The sequence below is a fragment of the Trematosphaeria pertusa genome, assembly GCF_010094035.1.
Source record: "Trematosphaeria pertusa strain CBS 122368 unplaced genomic scaffold BU26scaffold_6, whole genome shotgun sequence".
Taxonomy (NCBI): domain Eukaryota; kingdom Fungi; phylum Ascomycota; class Dothideomycetes; order Pleosporales; family Trematosphaeriaceae; genus Trematosphaeria; species Trematosphaeria pertusa.
Genome location: NW_022987217.1, coordinates 699,591 through 722,526, shown reverse-complemented (window position 1 = coordinate 722,526; position 22,936 = coordinate 699,591). Strand labels below are relative to the sequence as shown.

The following is a 22,936-nucleotide window of genomic DNA, read 5'->3' as shown; positions in this document are numbered from 1 at the left end:
CAGGGCCGGTGGAAGGAGGCGGAAGAGCTAGGGGTGCAAGTAATAGAGGCGAGAAAGAGGGTGCTTGGGGAGGAGCATCCACACACGCTAGCCAGCATGGGCAACCTGGCGTCGACGTACAGGAATCAGGGCCGGTGGAAGGAGGCGGAAGAGCTAGGGGTGCAAGTAATGGAGACGTTCAAGAGGGTGCTTGGGGAGGAGCATCCGGACACGCTGATGGCTACGGGTAATCTCGCCTTCACGCTCAAGTCCCAGAGCCACAACAAGGAGGCCATCTCATTGATGGAAGCATGCTTTCAGCAGCGGAAGCAGATTCTTGGCGATCATCATCCAGACACAGAGTCGTCGCTTGAAGCATTAAATAAGTGGCAGATGGAGGACATGAAGATAGGACATTGATGCTGCTTTAAGTGTAGAATATAAAGCTAGTGCGAAAGTAGAGGGGCATGATATGTAAGCATGATTATGAGTGATATCTAACGGTAATCCGAGCGATTTGGCAGTGGCGATTGCTACCAAGGCAGGGAGGGCGGCCGACCCGCTCTGGCCACAGGGTTGCGCCGGAGGCGCTTGATTATCAGTGTGTTGGTGATAGAGTCAAGCGCGTGATAGCCATTAAGTGTAGCAACATTAAGTTATTCCAGGTATACCCTAGTTCTACCTTGATTAGATCTCGGTGAGATCCACGATCGGCTGGAACAAGATCCGTTGCGGGAACTAAAATTAGACCCTTCGCCTATCCAGGCACAGCCGAGGACTCCGTAATATGGAGCGGCAAATGCTTGGCTTAAGAGTGAGTCCAGTTGATGTCGCAACGAGAAGAGGACGAGATGATGAGCGAGCGCATTGTTCTACGAGCCAGGCGAAGCGTCATTGTTATAGAACACAGCTGGTTAGCACACCATTACGTGACGTTTTTCAGCGAATGTAAAGCTGCAACTCAGGTTTCGGCCTCACGGGTTCTCCATCCCCAGTGAACAGTGCACCCAAAAGATGTGTCAACACTTGGTCATTGTTATGCTTACTCTAACGAGCTTTCTACTGAATCATCCTCATAGTCGGAATCACCCTCTGCTATACGCTTTGCCGTTCTCACCTCTTCCTCAACATATCTCGCTTTATCGGCAGAAACAATCTCTTCCGGAGGGGTTTCTGACCGCTTCCTCTTCTTAACACCTGCGGGCAATGGATCCTTGCCAAGCGATCCCTTCTGGCGCACTTTTACCTCTGTTGCATCGAGGAATTCGCAAAGCTGTCGAGCAGATATGATCAGTTCTTGATCAAGGTCTCCCATCTCTTCGTGCACAAGTCCTTTATGGGCGAAATCGCTGAGGTTCGGCTGTAAGCCTGGATAATCGGTAGCGATTCCTTGCTCGTCACGAAACATCTAACACTGTCAGGTATCATACGTAAATAAAGTCTTTCAATAAGATAGCATACCTCGTCGGTAGCCTCTTGAACTACTTGTAGTTCATCTCCGTCGGCGGTATGGACCGGGTGGGTTCGCCGCGTCGATACCGCCGCCCTACGTGACCCTTTCTTGCCATATTCAATATCGAGGCCGACAACAACACGTATATTTGCGTCCGAATCAAGCAGATAGTCTTCAGCTAGCCGGCCTAGCCTCTTCTTCTTCTGTGAATATGCCACTTCGATCACAACTCCAGGGTACTTCGCGTCGTCGTGCCAGAAAGACGCATCGGGCTCGTGCTTCGAATTTCTGCCGGTGATGGTGTCGTATACTGGAAAGTGTACTTCTGTAGAACGAGCTGGGTACACCTTCTGGGCAAAACTCGCCGCGGCACCCAGGCCTTCACGAATCGATTTCAGCTGGCTGAATATGGCATCTTCAATGCGAGCCACAAACAGTTGGTGCACGGCCGTCGGCATGCGGACGACCAAACGATCACTCTCTGTGCTGTAATCATACCTGCACATCTCTATTGTCAGTAGCCATCAATTACGTTTCCGCAGCGCACGCACCGTATCTTGTCTTTGACGTATCCTAGCAAGTCCTCGTCCCGCTCCAGTTGACGCTCTATCTCATCGTATTCTCCTGCCGAAAGCTGAAACTCGGTCCACGGCTCTCGCTTGACGTGCCTTCCAGCCCGGATCTCTTTGAAAAGCGCGATAACTCGAGGGGCTTGCGCGAAAGGCTTCTCGTCGGTCGGCGGCGGCGTTAGAGGACGGGTTGCGAAACTTGACGGCGGCGTAGTGTGTGAGTCCTTTGTTATAGTGGCGTGCGACGGAGACATGTCCGTAGTGTGCACCGCATTGCGAAGTTGCGTGGTAGCTGTCGCGCATACAGGTCGTAGTTTGATGTCAGCGCGCTGGTTGACTCAGCAACAGCGCCAAGCATTCGATGCTGCCGAGGCGAACCGATCATCGCCTCTGCCAAAGAACCGCGCCCCAACCCGTTTTCACGACAACTGACACAAGACATTCTGCTCCAGCCTAGGCATACGAATACGGCGGTCAATCGTCACGGCGGAAGAACAACAAGGAAAATTGACACATGGTTTTCGCAGGTAGAGGAGGGCCTTTTGCCTGGATAGCAATGGGACCCTTTTCGGGTCGTGCAATGGACCACGTTTTGATCCCGGCAATGGACCAGGTTCCGAGTCAGGTTCCAGATTTCAACCCCCTAAGATCTAATCAGATCGTAGCTTGGGCTTCAATCTCTTGGCGAGCGCTATTTCGCATGGCTTCCCTATTAGTGATACTGTAACAACAACAGCACGACCCATCCCGAAGTCTCTATCCATCCACACCCAAAATTCGATCGCCTCCGGCGCAAGGTCTGTGCCGGTGAGGGTCGGCTGTCCTCCCTGCTAGCGGTGGCAAGATTGTGTACCGCTGAAGTACCTGTTACAGCTGTATCTTGCTTACAAATAGTGCGGCGGACTGGAGAGAGAGCAGCCTCGTGCTTGGCTGACGGACGCAGGATGGGCTGAATCCTCGAATCCTGGCGGCTGCGGATAGTCGCGCGCACGGGCCGTCCGCCGGTTGCTAGCTGCCCACAAAGTTTCCATACTTACTGCGGGAGGCCCGACCCACGACCAATGTCTAGTTCCTGGTTATACTAAAAGTTTAAGCTATAATACGACAACGGAAAATATAGAGTCCCGATCTTGCAAACTAGAAAAATGCAACCGGCGGAGCCCATCCTGCGTCCGTCAGCCAAGCACGAGGCTGAGGTCGAGCCGCCCACTCAGCCACACCTGCAATGATGCGCTTCTCGAGCCTACCTTTCTACGGCGCCCGCACGCTGCGAAGACTACAAACTGCGCGCTCCTCTATACTCGAAACGAGGCGATACCTGCTAGACCCGCGGCACGCTCATGGCAGCCGTCCACTGCCATGGCTTCACAAGGCTGCCAGGCGGAGACACGAGCGCTGACCAGCTCAACCTGAAGTTAGACAGACGACGTTGTATACATTTGTGGGTGTTTGTTTACTTTTTATAGTGTTATATTTGTTTACGGCCTTCGCGGCCATCCTTGAGAGACCTAGGAAACCGCGCTGGTTGCGACTAGCGAGCGCAGCGACGCGAGCAAGAAGCACAGAAGTCTTAGGTCCTTGTTGCCGCGACGAGGGGCCGCGTCTCCCTTAACTAGCATGGAACAAGCACATGCTTCCTCGTCCTCGTCGTCCTCGTCGTCTAGCGTCTTCTGGCCGGAGCAGTACCTCGTGTCGGATATCCCTCAGGCCTAAGTGTAGACGTACGGGTACAATGTAGATGTTATTAGGGGTCTCTTCCAGGCGAACAACAAGAACAGTATCTCCTAGCATGGCCGCACGTTACCTAGATAACTTCTAGTTCTATTTCTTAAACTTATTATTTTAAATAGATAACTTAGGCTAGCATATAACTAGAGTTAGCCTAATAAGGCTCTAAGAGGTCTCTAGCTAGATAGGCATTACATATTATACAAAAAAGCTTTAAAGCCCCGTAATAGTTTTATTTTCGCTCCCCTGAAACTAACACGCCTTCAATAACTCAATTGAACCTACGGAACGCTGAAGAACACGCATTAAATATCACAGACGATACTCCACACCAACACCACAGCCATAATGTCCCAGTCCCGCGAATACTCCGGCGTCGACCCGCTCCAGCTCGCATAAGAAGCAGAGCGCGATCTAAACTCTAAGGCCGCGAAGCAGGCAATACGGCACGGGGCGCCGCGGGCGCTTCAGACAGCTGTATAGATTCCCCTTCATCCCATTCCCCTGCCCTTTCCTGTCCCCTCCCTTTGGTCAATTCTACCCCGTATCCCGCCCGGGAAATGCAAAGAGAGAAATGCACGCTAACGAACCCTCAACAATCCAGCCCCCGCATCTGGCGTCGACGACTCCGTGCGCCAGAAATTTCCCGGCGCAGACGTGATCTACGCCTCGGGCGCCTCGGGCGCGGGAGACAACCGCGAGATTCCGCTGAGTGAGGGCAGGGATCTGGATCCCAGGATGGGACGGTACAGTTTCCTTACCCCTTTCCTTTCCCCATCCCTCTTCTTTTCCTCTCCTTCACTTCGGCCATGCATACTTGCTAACGCGCTTCCAGGCCCTACAAAGCGCGCGACTTCGAGGGTGTCGGCGGCCCCGAGGACAAGGACCGCATTTACGACGAGAACAACCCGGGTAATGACGACGTGCGGGGGAATGTGCGGCAGGGCGGGGATACTGTGAGGCCGGCGGGGAGTATGGCGGGGAAATTGAAGAAGTAAAGGAGGGTTGGGGAGAGGAGAGGAGAGGCGAGTGTGGTGGGTAGGCAGGGTATGCATGGTATCATAACGGGCTCGATCTGGTGTGTGAAGAGTCCCAAAAGAGACATTGATTGAATGAAATGGTTGCGAGGAGGCAATTTTGAGTCGCCCCATTTTGAAAGAGAAATGAGCTGAACTCCATGCGCGAGTGAGCACTAATTCCGACAATAAAGCAGGACAGGCAACAGTGAACCTGTTATCTAGAGCTTTAGTAATATGCATCATAGATAGCGGCGTCGTTCAGGTTGAGGCCGTGTATACCGTGAGCGAGGATAGATGCATCGTGAGGCATCCTTGGGATGGCAATGTTCCGACCATTAACGCCCGGAAAAGCGAAGATAGGGGTAACGATATCAATATTCTTGATGCAGCAAACAACATACAAGAAAGACGTGCCCGAAGGGTCATGCAGCCTTGTTTCTATGCAAGGTCGCCGCCATGCAAATGTATGAACGCCTGAACACAGAAACCAAAATGCACAAAAGCCGCCCACCGAACCTACCCGCCCCGATTCTATATATACACAAGCATCCGCCCAAGATTAGGAGAGCGTGGAACTTACTTATTATGCATTATCTGCTAAAAACCATACCTACGCGCTGTGCCCCTGCCCCGCCGTCCGCCGCTCCCGGGCCCGATATCAATGCTCTGTAGCTCCAAGCTCAGCGCCGTCATATCCTCGTCCCCTCTTTCCAGGGGAATCTTTGCAGGTATGGGTGGTGCGGCGACCGGGTGTCTAGCCCCGGCACTACTGTAGCCCAGACTACTGCCATATCCGCCGAGGTTCTCGCACTCGCGAAGGACGTTCGTGTTCGGCATAGGAACGGTAACGGGGGGGGAATGCGTCGGAGAATCATAGGTGGACATCGGACGCCCATTGCGCTTCTGAAGCCTGTTACGGCCTGCAGATGGCGGCGTACCATCGCGATCAGCAAGTACCATCGCTCCCGAATTCGCGGGGGAATTGTTATTGCTGAAATTATGACGAGAAGTCACTAAGGCATTGCTGGAACTGCCGAACGTCGCGTTCGCGGCGTTCCTAATCCGCTCACGCTCTGCCCGTTCTCGGCGATACCTCTCTTCTCTCTGTTTCGCAGCCTCGAGATCGCGAGCACCACTCAACGCGGGGCGCGAACGAGTTGTCCGCTCCTTCTTGTCACCTTTCGGTTCTGGTTCAGGCGCCCAGCTGTCGACGGGCAGATGGTCGGATGCATCGACAACACGGCCGTTGAACGTGACAATCTGCCCTTTCTCGTTTACCTCCATGCTACTGCTGGGCCGTTCGGGATCCGGAGCCCCATTGCTGTTCGCTTTAGACAGCGCTGGGTTGAATACGTCGAAGCTGTCCGGGTTGAAAGGCACTCCAGAGAGTCGGCGCTCAGGCTCAACAAAAGAAGGTGGTCGGGGGGAGACAGACTTCCGTGTTGGCATGCCGCGAGCAGCCATTCTCGGTTGACGGCTATCAGCCGGGCTGTGCAATGGTACGGGACTTGCACCGGGGCTTATCGCGCGGGGTTTGACTATCGGGGCGGGATCTTGAGCAGGAGATCTACGACGCGGTTGCTCGGGCGGATCATGCGGGTAGTACGGTGATGCATCCGGTGGGGGTGCCGACTGATGATGAGCTAACGGATGAGGCCGAGTTGGCGTGTCATATTGCGAAGGCGTTCGATAATCCGGCTCAGAGTACTGTCGCAGGCACGGCGGGGGTTCGTAGGACGGTGGGGATTGGTACGCCGCTGAGTCTCTGTTCTGTCGAGAGGAACTGTAGCCAGCCACTAGACTGGAAGGAATGACAGAGGTTTCGTTCCGTAAAGGAGATGGCACCATCACATCACGCGATACCGGTCGACTCGATGGAGCGGGGTGGGTATACCGGCGTTCCTGGACGTAAGGATTGCCGTAGTCGTTCAACCCGTACGACTCGGGGGGTGAGTCATATCCAAAACCGGACGATTCTTCCCTATACCGCTGGGTATTGAGAGGTGCTAGCTCGTCACCACGGTAATCAGGCGGAGGCGGTTGGTGATGTTGAACCAAAGTGTGTGCATCGCTCCTGTGCACCGGTGGTGGAGGCGGGATATCATCCTCATCCTCCACCGTAGGCTGCATTGAGCTAGCCCTCCGTCCGTGCGAAGTATACGGATTCTGCGGATCCCCATAGCTACTGGTTGCTTGGTAAAGACCCGCTGGCGAGACTTGGGCAGGGCTGCGACTGTTACGGCTCAGCCGGAGCGGCTCCACCTGGTATGCCGGGTCTTGATATGTGTCTTGAGCGTAGCCATCAGGCTGAGACATGTGCCCGTTTGGATAGCCAGCGGTGTCGCTATAGGGGTCCTGCGGCACAGGCTCCGGATCGTATGAATTGTGCGTCGGAACTACGGGAGCGGAGTGGGAATGAGGAAGATCGATGGGCTGGGGGTGTGAGAAGCCGCGCGAGGACCTAGAGTCGTTCTGAGACATGGTCCGGTTCTCGAAATCTCTGGGGTGTTGTGGGTCGACTGGCTGCACCTCGTATGGCTTCGGTGCTGTATAGGACATATCGAAACCATTCTCGTCATGCTGGGAAAGATTGGTGTTCGACGAGCGAGGGTTGGGTGGCGTGTGGTACAAGTCCTGCTCCGCAGGTCGTGGCGCATGCTGATGTCGAGGAGTCTGAGTATCGGTTGAGGGCGACGCATCAGGCAGAGGCCTCCGCTGGGGTGTATCTGGATGGTAGCTCCGGCGCTGGTGAGTCGGCGTATGCTCGCTCGATCGCTGCTGGCGTGGGGGCGTCGGGTACCCACGAGGGCCGGCTTGTGCGCCCTGCAACCCGCGGTGCTCTGGAGTATTGACGGGCGAAGGCGACGCGCCAGTGGGGTCAGATGGCAGAGGCCTACGCTTCACGGGCGTGTTCTCGCGCGGCCCGCCGATGGCCGGGCTCTGGCTGTCCGGCCGTGTACTTTCCCTCTTCTTCTCGACTGGTGTCTTCTCCATCTTCGGCCGGGTATCGTAGAAGGTGAGCTCGATGCGGATTTCTCCTGCATATTTGCCCTTGCAATTGAGGCCATGCCATGTGTCGCTCTGTCCCCCGCCGGGTGTGATGACGTTCTCGAGCGTCACCCACGTCTCTCCGATCAATTCCGTCTTCTTGTCGTCGTTGAAGACTGAGACTTTGAGCTGGTGGTAGTCGGGCGAGTCGTGGACGGTGAAGCGTAGTTCCTGGTCCCTGCCGTGTTTGTCAGTTTCAGTCCCGGGGCGTGCGGTCCTCGAGGGGAGGTCTCACCACTTGGGCGTCTGTCCTCCCCGTTTGTCGGTAGCCGTCTTCTTTGCTTCCTTGCCCAGGCGGGCAGCGCAGTACGGGTCCTGCTTCCCCATTGACCGTCTGTTCGGCAGATTCTTCGCGCGGTCCATGATGGCAACCAGGGTACCGATGACAGGCCCGTCCACGGTCATGTCCGAGAAGATTCCCGCCGTATGCATGCCGCCCAGTGGGCCCCCTCTTGCCGTCTTAGTCGCCATGCTGTCTGTAGTGTAGAATAGAGGTCGGTAACGGGGTTCGAAGGGCGGGCGAAAGCGAGGGAGGGGTGGTGAAGCCGCGCACGCAGCCTTGTGGAGCCCCGATGCAGTTCATACGCTGCAAATGTGCGATTCGACAAGTGAAAGCTCGGGCGGACAGAGCTGGAGCGAGCGACGGCTGCAAAAGAGCGACTACCTGCATCGAGCGCCGAGCGGTGGTGTTGGCAGCAGCTCTGGCCGGGGGCAGCTCGATGTTTGTTGTTGCGCATTTGGTGTGGCTGGGGCCCAGCCTCATCGGCCCCACGCGCCAATCAGGGCCATCGCTCGCCGCCACGCCGCCCCGGATCTCCCAACCGGGCCGCAACGCATCCTCGTACCTTGCATTTGCCAAACACAAGTCTCTTATTTTGAGCTGCGTTCCCTGCGAACGCCTTATCGCGATCAAGGCACGCGTCCGGATGGGTAGTGGGGTGAGAAGTGGCTGGCTTCCCGCTTCGCGTCATGCAGAGCTCGCTGACAGTCGACGCGCACGCTCGTGTTGTGGTGGTACGTGTATTCTCCCATCTTTCCTGCTTTAGGCCTTGGTTGCGATATGTAGCCCTATCGAGTCTCATGCGACTATAGTTTCGTCTAAACCTACAACTTCGAACTGATCACACTCCCCCCGTCCAGTGCAATCGTCGCCCCATTGACCCACGCCCCCGCCCGACTACTAAGCCAAATGCATGTTCCCGCCACATCCTCTGGACTCCCAATGCGGCCCAACGGCACTCCCTCCGCAATAACATCGCCAAACTTCTCTAGTGTCGCCTTCATCATCTTGCTTTGGAAGGGGCCACACGCTATGGTGTTACTAGTAATACCTCTTTTGCCTAGGTGGTTTGCGAGCACGCGGCTCATGTGGTGCAGGCCCGCTTTCGAGGCCGAGTAAGCAAACGTTTCCAACGCGGGGACCCGCAGTCCGTCGATGGAACCGATATTTATTACACGGGACGGGGAGATCTTCGTGGACGCGGCTTCGAGGAGAGGCGTTAGGGCTTGTGTGAGTTGGAAGACGCGCTTAAGGTTTAGGGTAAGGACACGGTCCCAGGCGGCGGAGGGATAAGTGTCGTACGCTTCGCCCCAGTTGCTACCGGAGTTGTTGACAAGGACGTGGAGTTCTATTTGTTGGTCAGCGTGTCGTGCTCTACCTTCAATTAGGACCCGTTGCGGTATACGCACTCCCTTCTCTCCTCCCCAACTCCTCCGCCAGTTTCTTCACATCCTCCTCCTTATAAAAGTCGGCTGTGATGTACTCTGCTCGTCCATTCCCCAGCGCGTTGAGTTCTTTACACGCTTGTTCGCAGGCTTTTGCGTCTCGAGACGATACGTATACTGTTGCGCCGTTTTCAATGAAGCCTTGGGATATCATGCGCCCAATCCCTTTGGCGCCGCCGGTTACGAGGACAACCTTGTTCTAGCATGTGTCAGCTTGGAGCTCTAAAGGCGGGGTGCACTGGGCAATTGAGGGGCGAAGTACCTTGACGTCGAAGAGTGTTGCAGTATCCATTGTACTTGTCTTGTACAGAGAAGAGGAGGCGAGGAGGAAATGTACGGTGGGGCGGCTCATGAGCTCATCGTCGGAACGCCGAGGGGAGCGGGAAGCTGGGTTGAGCCGAGGCTCGGTGAAATATTTCTCCCTTGCCTCTCACGGCGACGCCTACCTTTTCCACTTTCGTCGAGAACGTTAGTCATTACCAAATATATCAAGGCCATCTCGACCCAGTCCAAAAGCTTTCTCGGACGCGTAGGTGCGGGGTATCTCTTCGCTGGATCGGTTCGGTGACGTCCATACCAGCCGCTCTCCGTCGGAACGGACGTTAGGTTTCATCCGACATCCGATCACCACTCCTCCGCACTCGTGGCCACTTTTGGCGGAAGGCATTGCATTTCTTCGAGAAATCCGCCCTATTACGAGCAGATGCCCGAACTTATCTACGAACTTTTTACTTTGCCCTGCGCTTTTAGCCTCTAGCATACCTCCACCGCCCACTCTCTCTCCTACGGAAACGCACATAATGGCTCTGGGAAAGTTTTACCCAGCAGCTTCACTGGACGCCTTAAATATGCAGTCCTCACTTTCCGTGTTCGAATAGAGCCAAGCCGCGTAAGAAGATGCCCTAAGCTTCTCGCACTAATACCCACTTAAACACGCCACGTCTTCATTCATCGAATCCCGTCCATGAAAATGTAGGTGCCTGAATGGCCTTGATACTCATTCTAGACGTATATATACTCCAGGTCCTTCTTGTCTGGACAACACGTCTCTGCATCCCCTGATTCCCCACCGACCCTGACCCCACCGCTTTCCTAGCTCCTCTCAAAGTACCACATCACACTAGTCACCATGGCTCACATCGGCGTTCTCATCGTCCCACCCATTCAGCTCCTCGACATAGCTCCCATCGATCTCTTTGCCATGGCGACCAAAGAGTACTTTGAAGCTTGCAAGCTCCCTAAACCCCTCCTCGACGCCGCCATCCCAACGTCCGACCTTACCATAACATACATATCCCACACGGGCCCTAACACGACATCACCTACAACCGCTCGTCTCGGACTAGCCATTAATGTCGGATTGGACGACCCAAACGTTGCGCCGGGCAAGCTCGATATCCTGATGATACCTGGTCCACCACCGGGCATGAAGCCCGAGGAAGAAGTCCTCGACTTCGTGAGAAAGCATGTGGACAAGGGCGTGGACCTCCTGACGATATGTTCCGGCGCCTTTGTAGCTGGATACGCAGGCGTGTTGGACGGGAAGCGCGCAACCGGCACCCGCGGTGTGCAAGACATGCTCACCAAGTCCTTCCCGAAGGTGAAGTGGGTGGATAAGCGCTACATTCAGGACGGGAAGATTTGGACATCGGGTATGCCCTCCGCGCTTTCCTGGTATGGAAACCAAATACTGAAAGTCTGTAGGCGGTATCACTAATGGGATGGACATGGTCGCCGTGTACATGCAGCACCGCTGGCCCGGCACCTTAAGCGAGACGGTCCTGGCGATGTCGGAAGTAGTGCCGAGGTCACAGGAGTATGATCAGGGCAAGGTGGGCTGGACAGCCTGGTTCGCATTTCATATCTTCAAGGCCTGGGTGCAGGGTCTGACAAGGCGGAAGAAGAGTGAGTGAGATGGCGTCTCCGTTGGCCGTTCCGTTGCCCAGTCGGATGTCCAATCCTTCCCGAGTGTCGGCATTCCCTATCACAATGTCCACCAATTGGCCAAATCAAATTCTTAATTCATTCCGTTCGCGGCCAGCCATACGTATAGTCGCAGATGAGGTTGATGTTGGTCAGGTGAGGTCACTTCACGGAGCGTTTTTCTCGGTACGCTAGACTGCCCGGACCGTGGTGTTGGGTCCGCGCTCTCAACGTCCGCTATATACGTTGATGGATCGAGCTCCTCGACCTTGGTATAATCCAAGTCGCAGACTGAAAATATACAGCTCAAAGCAGGGGTTGCCTCATTAGAGCCGCCCTCATCGGCTTGCTCCTCGCTTTGGCGGCCTGCCTTGGTCGGCGCGACGACCCTTTGTCTCTAGCGCCAGCTCCTGGTATTGCTTCTATATGGATATCGCTATCGTCAGCCTATAGCGATATGCCGACATCCATGCGTAGTTGTGTGGAGTCAGAGGCGACCAAGGGAAGCCGCGGCCGGGGCCTATAACGCAGCGGTTGGAGACGCGTAATGTATAGGGCCCTATTCCGCCTGTCTAGGGCGCCTTACTTGCCTCGATGGTGCGCGGAGGCGACGAGTGTGTGACGTAGAGGTGCGACGGCGTAGTCGGGGAACGATGCGTCACTGCAGAGTTAGCAGGATTGGAGAACGATGCGCCCTCGTTCGATCCTGTAACACGATGACACGGGTTCATCCTACTTTCTTTTGAAGCACCAATCGTTCGCTGACACTCGTGTTAGGCTGTACCTAGCGGTGACCACAAAGGCCTACGGCGACGACGAGACGTACCTGTGCGACCTGACGGGGACTGCAAGAGATAGCGAAACAGTCAAGTACTGTCTTGGGATTCGTAGAGGCTCGAAATCTCGCTCAAGCGGCCCCTCATCCGGGTTGGGAGGTCGAAATACCGGTGAATAGAACGACATGTGACCATGGCTCCTTTATCAACAAATCGAGAATCGAACATCAGCTCCTAGTAACGAACGATTCGTTACAGCGGCGGCGAGGAGGGGATGAATTGCGTTTAAGGTTGTGGCCTTCCCCGACTCACCTTATATCTCCGCGAGCGCAGGGGCCCAAAGAGGGGAACCCACCCAGATTACGTATCCACACACTCACTCACCGCCCTCACCGCAAATATTACACTAAACAGCTTTTGCACGCACCTCACCATCCGCCTCGTCCTCCTCGTCGAGCACCTGGTCCTCGGAAACCGCTTCCCAAGATCGAGACCCCGCGGCAGAGATCTAGCTAACGCGGTGCGTTACCAGGCGCAACGGTGTGGCGAAAGCGTAGTGGCACGAGGTTTGTGTAGGGGTTGAATGGTGACCTGGGCCAAGACCGGGAGATAGATGACTTGCGTCGACTTGCGTGAATTGATTGGATGGGAGGATGACGTGGAGGGGGGTGGAGGTGTCAGATGCTACGCAGATACTTTGCGATGGTGGTGGAGCGGGAGCGAGGCGGTTATCTATGCGCATATGCAGTGTCTTAGGCCTCCACCTCGGGTATCTAGCGGGAAGGGGAAGGGTAGAGACCATGGCTCTGGGTGATGCTGTGGAGCTGGAGATGGACGCCTGGTTTTCGATGCGAGGATAGTTCGCAGGAGACGGAGCCGTGGTTGAGGAGGTAGCACGGCATTCACGGCGGCATCCGTGGGTTCATCGTGTACCCGGTGTTTGGAAGGGTTTGTGCAGCTGCTGTGGCAGGAAGGGTCGTGGTACGTTACTGCCGTGAATTGGAATACTAAAACGCGTATGCTGTTAGCTGTCCCGGTAGAAAAGAGACGCAGCTCTGCTCCTCGTTATCTCAACATCTGCTCTGTAGCGGTGAAGCGTTGGAAGCCTACCAGCGATACAAAGTCCCCAGACAAGCCTTCTGACACTAAGCCCCCTTGCAAAGACACACTGAGCACGCTGCCCCAGATACGCCTACCAACAGCACTGGGAGGTGCAATCGAGCGGAACAGTATGACCCGCATACACCCAAAGTCACCTTGTCCTCTACCATCCAACCACCCCTGTCCATACAAATCCAGTACATCACTCACCATCTATCCCTTATCGTAAGCAAGGCCACCCGCCGCCCAGCAGGCCCGACGTCCCAGACACCACTACACACTGAAACACCGCACTAGTAGCACGACAGTTACACCGCAGTACACGTCCCTGACCCCCTTGTATATGCGCGTACACTTTATCCATTGCTGCCGTGAGACCAGGTTACGGCTCGGACGCGGCCTACGTAACACCTCCATCACTGTTGGGCTCCGAGCATCGGCGACCGCGGGCCGCTGGCTTACATATAGAGCCTGCTGGAAGCAGCAGTGATCGCCCCTTTGCGCGCTTTTCTCCTTCCAGCTCGTCCGCGGAGGGGGACACGTATCACGGCAGTGCGGAAATGACGAAGGGGGAAGGAGATACGGGGGTTGCTATGGATGACCAAGCTGGCTTATGCAGCGAACTTGCTCGATTTCGCCTTTCACTGAGCCACGTGTGTTGGAGCAGCTGTGACTTTGGCCATGGCCTCATTTCAGGCCGCCTCAGCGATAAGTATAGACAATCGTATTTTGCCTTCATGCTGTACATACAGGTTACGTTAGGAGACCTTTTTGTCCGCTGAGCAGACGTATATATACAAATACCAGGAAAGACGCCGAACCAAGGAGCGCGATTCCGGCAGCTTCCAAGCCTATATACCTTCGAGTAGAAAAGAAAAAGCATATGGGACGATGCAGCTCTCGGGGGATTCTTGCGCCGCGTAATCTCGCGTAGCAATAGGCTTACGGTAAGGTTGAGAAAGAGAGAAATGCAAAAACACACAATTTGCGAAACCGAAAACCCCGATGACGGCCCCATGCGCTTACTGTGCGATCTGGAAAATATCTTCGTCGTTCGCCTCAGGTCCCTCGTTCCTCGCCACGTCTTCGTACAGCGACTTGAACCAGCTACCCTCGCGCTCCAGCAGCCTGTACGGCTCGCCGTACTCCACGAGCTGACCTTGGTTCATGACGACGACCTTGTCGAAGTCAAGAATTGTGTCGAGCTTGTGAGCCACCGCGATGATAGTGTGAGAGGCAAACTTAGAGCGCAGGAACTTCTGCACATGTGTGTCGGTGGCATGATCGAGGCTGGGAAAGTGTTAGCGACGACATCTTAATGGGAAGACGGTGCTAGATACTTACTGGCTGGTAGCTTCGTCGAGCACGACCACACTGCCCTTGTCCCTCCGCAAGAACGCGCGCGCGAGGCAGAATAGTTGCCGTTGACCATGTGAAAAGTGCAGATCGTCGACTTCGACATCGAGCGGATGGGCATACTTGCTTTCATCGCCTTTGCCAACGATGATGTCCCACAGCTGTACGTCTTTCAACGCTTGCATGATAGCCTTGTCGTTGCTCTGTCTGAGAGGGTCCGCGTTGAGGCGGACGGAGCCCGGAAAGAGGTATGCGTCCTGGGGGATACCGATGAGGCGGGAGCGAATAGCTTGGCGTGGGATACGGTGCAACGGGACGGAGTCGATTGTTATGCTACCACCGGAAAGGTCGATCATGCGGAAAAGAGAAGCGACCATAGAGGATTTGCCGCTGGCAGAATCGTTAGTTATGGGAAGGGTATGAAGCTCAATAAACTTACCTTCCAGTACGGCCGACGACGGCAACTTTCTCGCCAGCATTGATGGTAAGTGAGAATTTGGAAATGACGGGTTCGTATGGCCTGAAAGGTTAGTTACCGTTTTAGTGTGTCATTGAAGGTAAACGTACCGATAGCAGGCAGTGATATCCCTGAACTCGATCTTACCGTTGCTCGGCCAGTTAGGAGGCGGCGTCTGATCCTCGTCCTCGAGGTCTTCGGTGATAGCATCTGTCGTGAAGGTCTTGATCCTGGCAACGCTGCCGATGTGAGTCTCCAGCTGCGTCCAGAAGGAAATGAGGAGCTTGATGCTCTGCGAGAAGAGAATGACGTTGAGCAATGCGACACCGACGTAGCCTGCGCTCAGCCTGCCTTTCAATGCGACAACAAGAATGATGAGTATACTAGCGACAGCCGCAACGATTAGATCCAAGATAAGTGTCAGCCAGCGCTGAACGGCAAAGAGGAGATAGAATGGGCGTTGACTGCGGTCGAGCAGTGCCTTCGCTTTCTCTTCGAGGAAGCTCTGCCACCCGAATGCGCGGATTGTAGCTAATCCGTCCAACATCTCACTGAACTGAGTGTAAAGTGGCGATTTCGCTTCGAGATCAAGAAATCGCAGTTGGCGCGATGTGCGGAGGTAGAATCTCTGTATGAAGTAGACACTGATGCCAACGATGGGGAAGGAGATGGCTGCGAAGGGAGTGGCAACGGCGATGAGAGCCATTTGTCCGATGCAGAGAACGAAGGCTTGCGAAGTTAGTATTCCATACAATGAAGGACTATCTAGTATTCGTATACTTACTCGCGAAAGTGTTGAGAGCTGACACTGGAAGCTCCATATCAATCAGCTGTAGATCCTGGCTGAAGCGATTGAGCGTGACGCCGGTGTCCGTTGTCGAAAAGAATGACATGGGAGAGCTTGCGATAATTAGTCAAAGTTTGCCACTCGTGGTTGCGTGGACTCACCCAAGAACGGTGTCAAGGAGTTTCTTGTGGAAGGCAACGCCGGAGCGCGGAACCATGGTGATGATTAATTGCCTTGCGGGCAGTTAGCGATGCAGTGTAAAGGACAGGAAGGGGCTAAACTGACCAGCAGCTGATCAGGAGGAATGTAATCGCCAAACCACCAAGCATCCCGTAGATGCCGAGATAGTAGCCAAGTCGGTGGTTCGGGAAATCTTCGTTGTACTCGGCCCACATCTTGACCCAAATCGCTAAGAGGGATCGTCAGCGCAAGCGCAGTGAGCAGCCGGCGCTACTTACTTGGGAACGATTGACCAAAAATGAAGATTGTGATAGAGACGACAAAGATCAACGTCGCAATCCATCCGACAGATTGCACATAGTAGAGGTAGATGGCAGCATCACCAGTGCGCCTGTTCGTCTCGGCTTGTATATCATCCTCAGTGACTTTGCTGGTGTTTGCGCGCTCGGTATACTTCGGAGGAGCTTCGTAGAGATGCTTCTCTGGAGCAAAATCCCAGTCAGGCGGCGGAAGGTCAAAGTTGGAGACATATCCACTGGCTCTGTTGAGTTTGTCGAAGCTGCCCTGTTCTACTATCTGACCGTCCTTATCAAGAGTGACAATATGATCACAGTAAGGGAGACGCTTAGCTATAACACGGACAGGAGTTAGCGGGAAGCATCTAGGTATCAAGGAGAGCGTGGGTTTACTTACCAGATGACGAAGCGATGAGAACAGTCGTCCTGCAACGTCGTAGAAGACCGTCGCGGCCGAAGAGACTGTGCCATATCCGGTTTTCCGTCTGGGAATCGAGCCCACTAAGGGCATCGTCGAGAATGACGATATCTTTCTGAGCGTATATCGCTCTGGCGAGCGCCTGCGCGGTGTGTTAGTAGCGAGAAGGAGGGGAGGAGCGGGGTTAATATGGGGGCGTCTCACAATACGTTGGCTCTGTCCCCCACTCAAAGCGATACCCTTACTTCCGATTTGGGTCTGGTCCCCCTGAGGTAATTGGCGTAGATCTTCGTCTAATGCGCAACTACGAACTACCGCTGCATACCATCGTTGATCGAAATCGGAAACGCCCACGATGCTCTGCTGCACGGTACCGTTCACGTGCCACGGCGTCTGATCGCACAAGGCGATACGCAGGGACGACACCTGGACTGTGCCACCCATAACCGGAAGCTCACCCAGGACAGCCTTAAGCAGGGTTGACTTGCCGCAGCCCACTGGTCCCACGACCATGGTAATCTTGGCGCGTGGTACTGACATGTTGATCGACTGTAACACACCCGTCTGCTTCTCCTTGTCCCACCCGAAGTGGCCTCTCTCGATGATGACAGCCAGGGAGCCAGTGGAGCCCAGGTCCCGTATCTCAAGGGAGAAGCGACTCTTTTGGGAAGAATCAGAACCCTTATCGGACTCGTAGTCCAGGTCTGAAGCGGAACCGATGCTGCTGCGGAGGAAGGGTAACTTACGTTTCTCCGTCCTGGTCTCTGCGGTCAGGAACCCCTGTATCCTTCGAAAGGAACCGACGCCGCCCATGAACGCAGCAAGCGCCATTATCAGCGACCCGAGGGGTTCCGACAGCAAGGTGAAGAGCGATAGCGATGTGAAGACCGTGGCGGTATCGAGCGTCGTTCGGCCATCGCTGTTTCGCGCAAGCACAGAGAAGACGGCGAAAGTGAGGATGGGCGACACAACGGGCGAGATGTAGGCTTTGGGCTGTTGGTTATCTGCACAGTGTTGATTGGGTAAAGGTACTTACAGAAGCCCATGGTCACAATGAGAAGCTTCCTAAACTTTTTCGATATGTTGAGCTCGTCGATGCGGAGTTGCTGTATGTCACCCCTCAATACGTCGGTGAGTCCAGACATCTTCACGCCCTTCATGGAATTTAGCATCGCGGTGGTGGCCGCAATGCGTCGCTCAATGGCCTCGAGCCACAGCGCTTGGCGTTGCATTACTAGGCTTGTTGCGCCCAGGGACCCCAACAGCGATACTGCACCCGGCGCATTAGTTGAGACATACTACCATGTGCAAGCGTGGACTTACCAACGGCAACTGCAATAGGTATAGCACAAGCCACTCCCAATTGTCGCTCCAGGAGATAGATCGCCAAGCCGACTTCGATGAAGTTGGACCAGATCTCATGTCCTGTCTGCATACCCTGGACAATGCGTTCGATGTCAGCACTCATGAGAGTTATCGAGTTTGCTGGGTCCACGTCGACCAACGCGATGTCGGTTGCTTTGCCGTAAAGCATCGAGATGAGGCCGCCGCGCATCATGGTAATGAAGCGGTATGTCAGATGTTGGTATTGCCCTGTCGAGACCTAACCGCATGTTAGCGGAACTATGCGCATAAACTGGGATGATCAGAACGTACCGCAATACCTACGTAGACTAGGACATAGGCGCCAATTAGACCGTACCCGATGTGCGCAGTCTGGTCGGTGTCATTCTGCTGGGAATAGGTGACGGCCCTGTGGATCAGGAACGGCTGGCAAAAATTGAAGGCCGTGAGGCATGCACGTGGCGGTACCACAGCGAGGACGTCCCATTTGAGCCTCTTCAGCGTGACTGCGAACAGCGAGTTTGATCCTCTGCGGCTCACTGCCGAAAGAGGAATAGTGAGCCAAGGTCCAGAGACCAACAACAATCGCGAAGAGTACTCACATGTGTCCCACGAAGTCTGGATGATGTGATGCAGATGTTCCGAGCACAAATGTTTATCGAGATGGAAGAGGTCGTCGACCGATAACACGTTGGAAAAGCCTTTCTTGAATAACGAGTTCTGCCACCAGAACAGTGCACGGCTATAGACGCCAGCTGTAGCCTCTGGAGGACAGTCGGCGAACTCCGGGAGCAAGATACTCCTTTTCCCCCTCGCTTCAAAGATCGCGAGGAACAGCTTAACTCCAACCCTTGTCGTGAAGAGGACGGACATCACTTCCAGGCTAGGATCCAACGAATAACTCCGAGAACGAGCTGCATCGAAAACGACGGTGACGAGAAGGTAGACGTTCAAGAGGAATGACGTTCGGATAGAGCGCAGGTGCTCAAAGTATGATAGCAGGCATAGGAGTAGTGCCCCGACGAAGCTGACAATCGCTGAGGGAACGGCAGCGCGATTCTTGAAGGTGGAGAGGCCCACCCACAGCACGAGGAGTGCGAGCTCGAATGCGGCGAGAAACAGCCATGTTATCTGTGTTCGTCTCATGTTAGCACTTTCCAATCAATGGGAATAGTTCCAGGTAGAGATGGCCCATACCAGCTTTACGGGTAACAGTAGAGACCGGGAGACCTTGGTTCGTTTCCGCCAGAGATAGAAGATTCGAAACGGTGCAATGCAAAGAAGAAGAGCAATTGGCGTTATCGAGAGGATGGCTTCCTCGAAAAGAAGAGTAAAATCGAATCCCCCTCTGCAGTGTTCCCCAGCATAGGGCCCCAAAGTGTGGTCGACTGAGGCACAGTACTGAGCAGAAGTCGATGCCATCGAAGATACCAGAGAAAATCAATTGCCTATCTGGAGGATGTTGCTCAGGGCATTAGATGGGAGGTTGATGGGATCTGAGGGTTCATAATTTGGGACTGCCAGGCTACCGTTGATCTGACTGACCTGGTGCTGACCTGATCAACCGCCGGCATAACGTGCACCCCTCTCCACATACCTCAGAGGCGGTGGCGGGATCTGGTAGGCTCGCCTGTCAAGCTTGGATGGCCTGGAAGAGCGGAGCATCATACCGAGAGTAAGGTCAGTGCTTGTAGAGCTGGTAAGGTTAAGTGGTTCTGGAGTTACCGGTGTCGTGCAATTCCCCTTTCTGACGACATAGGGAGCAACCCTGGACGGCCTCCGGCACCGTGATGGTGATCATTGGGCTGGATGACTTTGCAAACCCGGGTTTGCAGAGAACAATTTGCAGGCCCATTTTCTCACGGTAAGTTAAGGTGCATGCCGGAACTTCCGTGGCCAGACAAGGAATAGTTAGTATGTACGCATGCTTTGGTTGGCCAAATTGCATATACAGATGCGTGTCTGGTTTTTCCGGATTTGGAGTAAAGATCGGCGCCACACCCATCATCTTGCATCCATCTGGATTGGCGGAGAGCCGCTCAGGAACAGCCGCACCAACCTTAATTCCTCGACGGCCGCTGTCTTCTCACCATCTGTTAGACCGATCTACGCTGATCAGCGCTGTCGCTCGAATATCAAACCCGAGAGGCCCTAACATCCTTGCTGTGATCAGTGAGCAGCGAAGCCGACCTAATGGCAATATTGCATGGTCTTATAATCCGCTCTGTTGATATGCACAGGCCAAAGCGGTGCCTCGAACGCTTCCAGCGGTCCCCTGAAACGCTTCATACATGCTCTCCACCGAAGTCGGATGTCCGGGAGACTGCAGATTGAGGTTGCATTGCGCGCAAGCAAGATCGCCATGTTTTATTACCTCTTCGATGCTGTGAAAACTGAACGCTGGATGGCGCGGTGGCATGAGGTGAGGGATCGTCATGTCAACATCTTCTGGAGGTCGGGGAAATCAAGGAAAACTGGATGGCCTGAGATGATTACCCCCCGTGGCGACGCAGCGACCAGAGAACTCCACCGAAACCATCCACGCTTAGCTGGAAGGCTATTGACTATGGCTCGACGCAGGTGACGGAGGCGCGTATAGGGCGCCTATTCTGAGACTGCAGCTATACATCATCGAACACCTAATAGACCGACATCCGGCAGGCGAAAAGCCTTCTGGACGTCCAGGGATGCCTCCAACGCACCTAGATGAGGGTTGTAAATGCCATTTCGAACATGTCTCGGCGCTGCACCCTTCTCTTGGTGCCAGCTGCGGGGATGAAAGGCTCAACAATACGCTAACGGGATCCCACAGGTGCTAGCGCAGCCAAGGCGAGAATAGAAGTGAAGCTGAGAAGTGAAAATTTTCGAGAAGGTCTGCTTGAGCTTGGTGGAGACCCACTTTAATTGCGCGCTTCGGTTCGCTCATAGGGTCCGCCTGGTCTGCGGAATTTGCGTAAAAGAAAAGACAAACCTAGCGGTGACTTGAAGAGAAAATTGACGGGCAAGGCCCGAACAGCATGGGTAAGCGGGAATCTTGGAAAGATCCATGCTGCTGGCTTTTCAGGGCTGCGAAGGGGCTGCGATGGCTGCGATGGCTGCGAAGGACTCCGAGGCGTCAAGATGGCGTTCTACGTGTAGCGTTGCGGCTTGGGGCGCTGCCGGGAGAAATGCTCCTTCAGTCAATTAGGGAAGCATATGGAGTCGAGTTGAGGCATGAGGAGAGCATCCTCACCTGTGCTGTCATAGCCGTCTATGTTTAGGTTTGGCAATAGAGTCGACGTCTAACTCGCAACTCGCACGTTGTGGCGCTAAGGATTTTGCCGTTATGTGCTTACGCCGTTTGGCGCAACATCAGGGCTAGAAACGCTGATCCTCAGGTACGGAAGGGCATTGCGGCTACTGGAAGCTGATGCGACGCAGATCTTGCCGAATCTGTGGAATAAGCAGTTTTGGTTGAAGGAATCGGAACCGTGAACAAGACAGCTGTCGCTGACGCAAAGCCGCATTCTGGGCGTTCCACGACAGATGGAGTTTGCCAATGCAAATGCGCGAAGTGCCCTTGGGTCGTGAGCTTCGTATGGATAAATGAGGATTCCCCATACCTGGATCGCAAACCCTTGGGAGTTTGGAAAACCCGAACGAGCTAAAGCACCCCACAATGCGGCACCATTTGGGGAAAGTGGGTACTGGTGATCTGACGGCATCGGCGTTAGGGGATCGAGCAAGTAGATGTTAAGGACCGGGGATCCTGTTCTATCCTTCAGCCTGAAAGACTGGGAGGCTGGAAGGACGAATCCGAGGAAGACGTCTGAAACGGATGGCTGACTGAACAACCTGCTGGAGAGGCAGAGAAGCTGCAAGCGCAGCCAGCTGACGGCGATGATCTCGCTGGGATCGCACGATGGCGTGAGCAAATTCCAAATGGAAATGCAGTCCTTGCAGACGTGTTGCCACGAGTCCAAGGCAGACAGGCAGAATGTGTGGAGTTGGGAACCGGCACGACGGAACGCGAGTGGTACTGTGGTACTGTAGAAGCCGGATCATAGACAGGCCTTGATGATGAGGTGCCAGGGTTGGGCGCCGGAAATAGCAACCTGCTGCCGCAGTGGCCGTTGAATGGATGAGCCGGGGAAGCAGCGGAGGGGCCGTCTGGGGGTCCGCCAGGCCGCCGCGGCGCCCGGGACGGGCGGATGGAATAGTGGGCACGGAGGAGGGCGTGGCGAGGTGGGTGACAGGAGTGCCAGCTGGCGGACGGGGGAGTGCGCAGGCGGAGGCGCCGAGTGCGGAGAAGTCGCGAGAATGAGCAGAATTCTGAGAGGATGACGTTGGGCTGGAGACGGCCGTGGCGCTGGGAAAGCCGCCGGATGGCTGCGCGGCGCGCAGCTGAGCGCGATGAGGGTTGGGATGAAGACGGAGATGCCCAGTCCGTTCGTGTGCGTCCGCTGGCGGCTAGCCCCATTCCGTGTCCTGGCCAGGGCGCGTGCGTCACGTGCGGCCGTCTACGCGAGCCAATAAGCCGCGGGCTCGGCGCCCCGGTCGTCCCTGTCGACGCGTCCCTTGCCCACCACTCTTTGTCCCACCAGCCTTCGTCAGGCCGTCTCGTATTGCGTGCGACTCCAGACGCATGCACGCCCCGTCAATATACACCCACTTTACGACGACACCTCTGCGCACTCTGCCGGCTGAGCCCGTGGCCCCCTCTGCCTCTCCTGCGCCCGCTCGTCGACATTCACCGGCCCTGCGCGACGGCTGACGCCCTTGCTTCGCTGGAGCACCG

At 55.0% G+C, this 22,936-nt stretch overlaps 7 protein-coding genes across 7 annotated transcripts in view; 3 read left to right on the top strand and 4 right to left on the bottom strand.

The window, feature by feature from the left end:
• Nucleotides 1-625, top strand: part of BU26DRAFT_604147 (TPR-like protein) — a gene marked incomplete at its 5' end in the record, with an annotated part of 3,423 nt that extends 2,798 nt beyond the window's left edge. Inside the window, one exon of the mRNA XM_033835495.1 lies at nt 3-625. Coding sequence (XP_033684842.1) covers nt 3-399 — 397 coding nt within the window. The 3' untranslated portion in view covers nt 400-625. The remainder of the gene's footprint in view (nt 1-2) is intronic.
• A 372-nt stretch (nt 626-997) lies between these two features.
• BU26DRAFT_518370 (uncharacterized protein) lies at nt 998-2,301 on the bottom strand. The gene is made up of 3 exons (XM_033828795.1): nt 1,984-2,301; nt 1,441-1,930; nt 998-1,387 (listed from the first exon to the last, which is right to left on the bottom strand). The coding sequence occupies exons 1-3, from the start codon at nt 2,253-2,255 to the stop codon at nt 1,022-1,024; spliced, it is 1,128 nt and encodes a 375-aa protein (XP_033684841.1). The 5' UTR covers nt 2,256-2,301; the 3' UTR covers nt 998-1,021.
• Nucleotides 2,302-3,106: 805 nt separating this feature from the next.
• Nucleotides 3,107-4,970, top strand: BU26DRAFT_604145 (uncharacterized protein). Its single transcript, XM_033835494.1, has 3 exons — nt 3,107-3,432; nt 4,334-4,475; nt 4,565-4,970. Exons 1-3 carry the CDS (start codon nt 3,342-3,344, stop codon nt 4,725-4,727), a joined length of 396 nt encoding a protein of 131 aa, XP_033684840.1. The 5' UTR covers nt 3,107-3,341; the 3' UTR covers nt 4,728-4,970.
• A 137-nt stretch (nt 4,971-5,107) lies between these two features.
• Nucleotides 5,108-8,490, bottom strand: BU26DRAFT_455217 (uncharacterized protein). Its single transcript, XM_033824879.1, has 2 exons — nt 8,032-8,490; nt 5,108-7,974 (listed from the first exon to the last, which is right to left on the bottom strand). Exons 1-2 carry the CDS (start codon nt 8,265-8,267, stop codon nt 5,346-5,348), a joined length of 2,865 nt encoding a protein of 954 aa, XP_033684839.1. The 5' UTR covers nt 8,268-8,490; the 3' UTR covers nt 5,108-5,345.
• A 401-nt stretch (nt 8,491-8,891) lies between these two features.
• BU26DRAFT_518366 (NAD(P)-binding protein) lies at nt 8,892-10,015 on the bottom strand. Its single transcript, XM_033828794.1, has 3 exons — nt 9,784-10,015; nt 9,486-9,720; nt 8,892-9,424 (listed from the first exon to the last, which is right to left on the bottom strand). The coding sequence occupies exons 1-3, from the start codon at nt 9,811-9,813 to the stop codon at nt 8,901-8,903; spliced, it is 789 nt and encodes a 262-aa protein (XP_033684838.1). The 5' UTR covers nt 9,814-10,015; the 3' UTR covers nt 8,892-8,900.
• Nucleotides 10,016-10,650: 635 nt separating this feature from the next.
• BU26DRAFT_504266 (class I glutamine amidotransferase-like protein) lies at nt 10,651-12,399 on the top strand (the record flags this gene model as incomplete). The annotated part of the gene is made up of 4 exons (XM_033826761.1): nt 10,651-11,173; nt 11,226-11,426; nt 11,750-11,885; nt 12,222-12,399. The coding sequence occupies 4 exons, from the start codon at nt 10,651-10,653 to the stop codon at nt 12,397-12,399; spliced, it is 1,038 nt and encodes a 345-aa protein (XP_033684837.1).
• A 1,900-nt stretch (nt 12,400-14,299) lies between these two features.
• BU26DRAFT_290565 (canalicular multispecific organic anion transporter 1) lies at nt 14,300-19,828 on the bottom strand. The gene is made up of 15 exons (XM_033821634.1): nt 19,357-19,828; nt 18,762-19,290; nt 18,472-18,698; nt 18,139-18,418; nt 17,852-18,085; nt 17,020-17,801; nt 16,795-16,957; nt 16,380-16,730; nt 16,207-16,330; nt 16,083-16,154; nt 15,919-16,034; nt 15,245-15,863; nt 15,117-15,197; nt 14,666-15,067; nt 14,300-14,611 (listed from the first exon to the last, which is right to left on the bottom strand). The coding sequence occupies exons 1-15, from the start codon at nt 19,579-19,581 to the stop codon at nt 14,344-14,346; spliced, it is 4,473 nt and encodes a 1,490-aa protein (XP_033684836.1). The 5' UTR covers nt 19,582-19,828; the 3' UTR covers nt 14,300-14,343.
• Nucleotides 19,829-22,936: the final 3,108 nt, after the last annotated feature.